The sequence below is a fragment of the Palaemon carinicauda genome, unplaced genomic scaffold, assembly GCF_036898095.1.
Source record: "Palaemon carinicauda isolate YSFRI2023 unplaced genomic scaffold, ASM3689809v2 scaffold316, whole genome shotgun sequence".
Lineage (NCBI taxonomy): Eukaryota > Metazoa > Arthropoda > Malacostraca > Decapoda > Palaemonidae > Palaemon > Palaemon carinicauda.
The window spans coordinates 105,001-110,000 of record NW_027170830.1 but is presented as its reverse complement, the minus strand read 5'-3'; the positions used below and the strand labels follow the sequence as shown (position 1 = coordinate 110,000).

The following is a 5,000-nucleotide window of genomic DNA, read 5'->3' as shown; positions in this document are numbered from 1 at the left end:
TTAACTCTAACTCAAACTCATCTTTAAATCTAAATCAAACTCAATCTTCAACTCTAACTCAATCTTTAACTCTAACTCAATCTTTAACTCTAACCCAATCTTTAACTCTAATTCAATCTTTAATTCTAAGTCTGACTCAATCTTTAATTCTAACTCTGCCTCAATCGTTAACTCTAACTCAATCTTTAACTCTTACCCAATCTTTAACTCTAATTCAATCTTTAATTCTAACTCTGACTCAATCGTTAACTCTAACTCAATCTTTAACTCTTACCCAATCTTTAACTCTAATTCAATCTTTAATTCTAACCCAGACTCAATCTTTAACTCAAACTCAATCTTTAACTCTAACTCAGACTCAATCTTTAACTCTAACTCAAACTCATCTTTAAATCTAAATCAAACTCAATCTTCAACTCTAACTCAATCTTTAACTCTAACTCAATCTTTAACTCTAACCCAATCTTTAACTCTAATTCAATCTTTAATTCTAACTCTGACTCAATCTTTAATTCTAACTCTGACTCAATCGTTAACTCTAACTCAATCTTTAACTCTCACCCAATCTTTAACTCTAATTCAATCTTTAATTCTAACTCTGACTCAATCATTAACTCTAACTCAATCTTTAACTCTTACCCAATCTTTAACTCTAATTCAATCTTTAATTCTAACTCAGACTCAATCTTTAACTCTAACTCAGACTCAATCTTTAATTCTAACCCAAACTCAATACTTAACTCAAACTCAATCTTTAACTCTAACTAAGGCTTAATCTTTTACCTCCAACTTAAATTCAATCTTTAACCCTAACTCAGACTGAACATTTAACTATAACTCAAGCTCAATCTTTAACTCTAACGCAATCTTTAACTCTAACTCTAACTCAATCTTTAACTCAGACTCAATCTTTAACCCTAACTCAAACTCAATCTTCAACCAACCTATCTAAATATTTAGCCGTCATTCTGACAGATCGTGTACACCAGTTACTGAACACTATCTACTTACTTAAGATCTGTCCCAAGTCAATTTCAATTCGCACATCATCTTCCTCCGAATTCAAATCACTATATTCACTAGATTCAGAGTCTTCATCACTATCAATGCGCCTGTGTGAGCTACTGTCACTAGATTCAGAGTCTTCATCACTATCAATGCGCATATGTGAGCTACTGTCGCCTTCATTGCTATGGTGACCGTTTGCGCATTGATGGTGATTCCCGTGTGTTTTATTATGATGGTGATTCCCGTGTGTTCCATTATGATGGTGATGGCCTTTATGGCTTCGGTCTTCAGCTGCCATTATGTCATCATCAACCTGGGGAAACGATGGTGAATGTGCGTGAGTAGATGATAGTAAGGTTTTAGTCCAACGAATAGTCCTTTGAATGTGAAACACTGGAGTTTTTAAGAATTAGTATATATACATAAAGAATAACAGAATGGGTCCTTAGAGATTGCAGGGGAAGGAAGAGAAGACGGTGGATTGACGTACTAAGAAAGTTTGTGGGAATGGACTGGCACAAAGACTGTGAACAGACGCAAGTGGAAGGACATGTCTGAGGCCTTTGTTCTTCGTTGAGCTAGTAACGGCTGCTTCTGCTGATCATATATATATATATATATATATATATATATATATATATATATATATATATATATATATATATATATATATATACATATATATATATATATATATATATATATATATATATATATATATATATATATATATATATATATATATATATCCCTTTATGAGTGGTGAAAGGTTTTGTGTATTGCCATGATCAACAAAGCTGTACTAGTCAGGGCCACTCATACTGGTTTGCCATGAGCAATCAGACTATGATAGAATATTTACAATTTTCATAATCAACGAATAAATTTAGAATTAGTTTTCAAAATCTTCAGTTATCCAAGGTTAAATTTGAAACATATTTAGAACATGGTGAGGGTGATCTTAACGAACGAATGTAAAGGTATATCACATATTGGAATGAAAACAGCTTGGTAGATCATATCATGGAATGAAAACAGCTTGGTAGATCATATCATGGAATGAAAACAGCTTGGTAGATCATATCATGGAATGAAAACAGCTTGGTAGATCACATATTGGAATGAAAACAGTTCGGTAGATCACATATTGGAATGAAAACAGCTCGGTAGATCACATAACGGAATGAAAACAGCTCGGTAGATCACATATTGGAATGAAAACAACTCGGTAGATCACATAACAGAATGAAAACAGCTCGGTAGATCACATAACGGAATGAAAACAGCTCGGTAGATCACATAACGGAATGAAAACAGCTCGGTAGATCACATATTGGAATGAAAACAGCTCGGTAGATCACATATTGGAATGAAAAACGCTCGGTAGATCACATAAGGGAGTGAAAACAGCTCGGTAGATCACATATTGGAATGAAAACAGCTCGGTAGATCACATATTGGAATGAAAACAACTCGGTAGATCACATAACGGAATGAAAACAGCTCGGTAGATCACATAACGGAATGAAAACAGCTCGGTAGATCACATATTGGAATGAAAACAGTTCGGTAGATCACATATTGGAATGAAAACAGCTCGGTAGATCACATATTGGAATGAAAACAGCTCGGTAGATCACATAACGGAATGAAAACAGCTCGGTAGATCACATAACGGAATGAAAACAGCTCGGTAGATCACATATTGGAATGAAAAACGCTCGGTAGATCACATAAGGGAGTGAAAACAGCTCGGTAGATCACATAAGGGAGTGAAAACAGCTCGGTAGATCACATATTGGAATGAAAACAGCTCGGTAGATCACATATTGGAATGAAAACAACTCGGTAGATCACATAACGGAATGAAAACAGCTCGGTAGATCACATAACGGAATGAAAACAGCTCGGTAGATCACATATTGGAATGAAAACAGTTCGGTAGATCACATATTGGAATGAAAACAGCTCGGTAGATCACATATTGGAATGAAAACAGTTCGGTAGATCACATATTAGAATGAAAACAACTCGGTACATCATATGGAATGAAAACAGCTCGGTAGATCACATATTGGAATGAAAACAGCTCGGTAGATCACATAACGGAATGAAAACAGCTCGGTAGATCACATATTGGAATGAAAACAACTCGGTAGATCACATATTGGAATGAAAAACGCTCGGTAGATCACATAAGGGAGTGAAAACAGCTCGATAGATCACATATTGGAGTGAAAACAGTTCGGTAGATCACATATTGGAATGAAAACAGCTCGGTAGATCACATAAGGGAGTGAAAACAGCTCGATAGATCACATATTGGAATGAAAACAGTTCGGTAGATCACATATTGGAATGAAAACAGTTCGGTAGATCACATAACGGAATGAAAACAACTCGGTAGATCATATGGAATGAAAACAGCTCGATAGATCACATATTGGAATGAAAACAACTCGGTAGATCACATAACGGAATGAAAACAGCTCGGTAGATCACATAACGGAATGAAAACAGCTCGGTAGATAACATATTGGAATGAAAACAGCTCGGTAGATCACATATTGGAATGAAAACAGTTCGGTAGATCACATATTAGAATGAAAACAACTCGGTACATCATATGGAATGAAAACAGCTCGGTAGATCACATATTGGAATGAAAACAGCTCGATAGATCACATATTGGAATGAAAACAGCTCGGTAGATCACATATTGGAATGAAAACAGCTCGGTAGATCACATATTGGAATGAAAACAGCTCGGTAGATCACATATTGGAATGAAAACAGCTCGGTAGATCACATATTGGAATGAAAACAGTTCGGAAGATCACATATTGGAATGAAAACAGTTCGGAAGATCACATATTGGAATGAAAACAACTCGGTAGATCATATGGAATGAAAACAGCTCGGTAGATCACATATTGGAATGAAAACAGTTCGGAAGATCACATATTGGAATGAAAACAACTCGGTAGATCATATGGAATGAAAACAGCTCGGTAGATCACATATTGGAATGAAAACAGTTCGGTAGATAACATATTGGAATGAAAACAGCTCGGTAGATAACATATTGGAATGAAAACAGCTCGGTAGATCGCATATTGGAATGAAAACAGCTCGGTAGATCACATATTGGAATGAAAACAGCTCGGTAGATAACATATTGGAATGAAAACAGCTCGGTAGATCGCATATTGGAATGAAAACAGCTCGGTAGATAACATATTGGAATGAAAACAGCTCGGTAGATAACATATTGGAATGAAAACAGCTCGGTAGATCACATATTGGAATGAAAACAGCTCGGTAGATCGCATATTGGAATGAAAACAGCTCGGTAGATAACATATTGGAATGAAAACAGCTCGGTAGATAACATATTGGAATGAAAACAGCTCGGTAGATCACATATTGGAATGAAAACAGCTCGGTAGATCACATATTGGAATGAAAACAGCTCGGTAGATCACATATTGGAATGAAAACAGCTCGGTAGATCGCATATTGGAATGAAAACAGCTCGGTAGATAACATATTGGAATGAAAACAGCTCGGTAGATCACATATTGGAATGAAAACAGCTCGGTAGATAACATATTGGAATGAAAACAGCTCGGTAGATAACATATTGGAATGAAAACAGCTCGGTAGATCACATATTGGAATGAAAACAGCTCGGTAGATCGCATACTGGAATGAAAACAGCTCGGTAGATAACATATTGGAATGAAAACAGCTCGGTAGATAACATATTGGAATGAAAACAGCTCGGTAGATCACATATTGGAATGAAAACAGCTCGGTAGATCACATATTGGAATGAAAACAGCTCGGTAGATCACATATTGGAATGAAAACAGTTCGGAAGATCACATATTGGAATGAAAACAGCTCGGTAGATCACATATTAGGATGAAAACAGCTCGGTAAATTACATAATGGAATGAAAACGGCTCGGTAGATCACGTATTGGAATG

At 35.8% G+C, this 5,000-nt stretch overlaps 1 protein-coding gene across 1 annotated transcript in view; it reads right to left on the bottom strand.

Moving 5' to 3' along the window:
- The window catches only part of LOC137636506 (dentin sialophosphoprotein-like), a 7,865-nt gene that overhangs the window by 2,326 nt on the left and 539 nt on the right, over positions 1 to 5,000 (bottom strand). Inside the window, exon 2 of the mRNA XM_068368927.1 lies at positions 1,012 to 1,321. Within this exon, the coding sequence (XP_068225028.1) occupies positions 1,012 to 1,321 (310 nt within the window). The remainder of the gene's footprint in view (positions 1 to 1,011; positions 1,322 to 5,000) is intronic.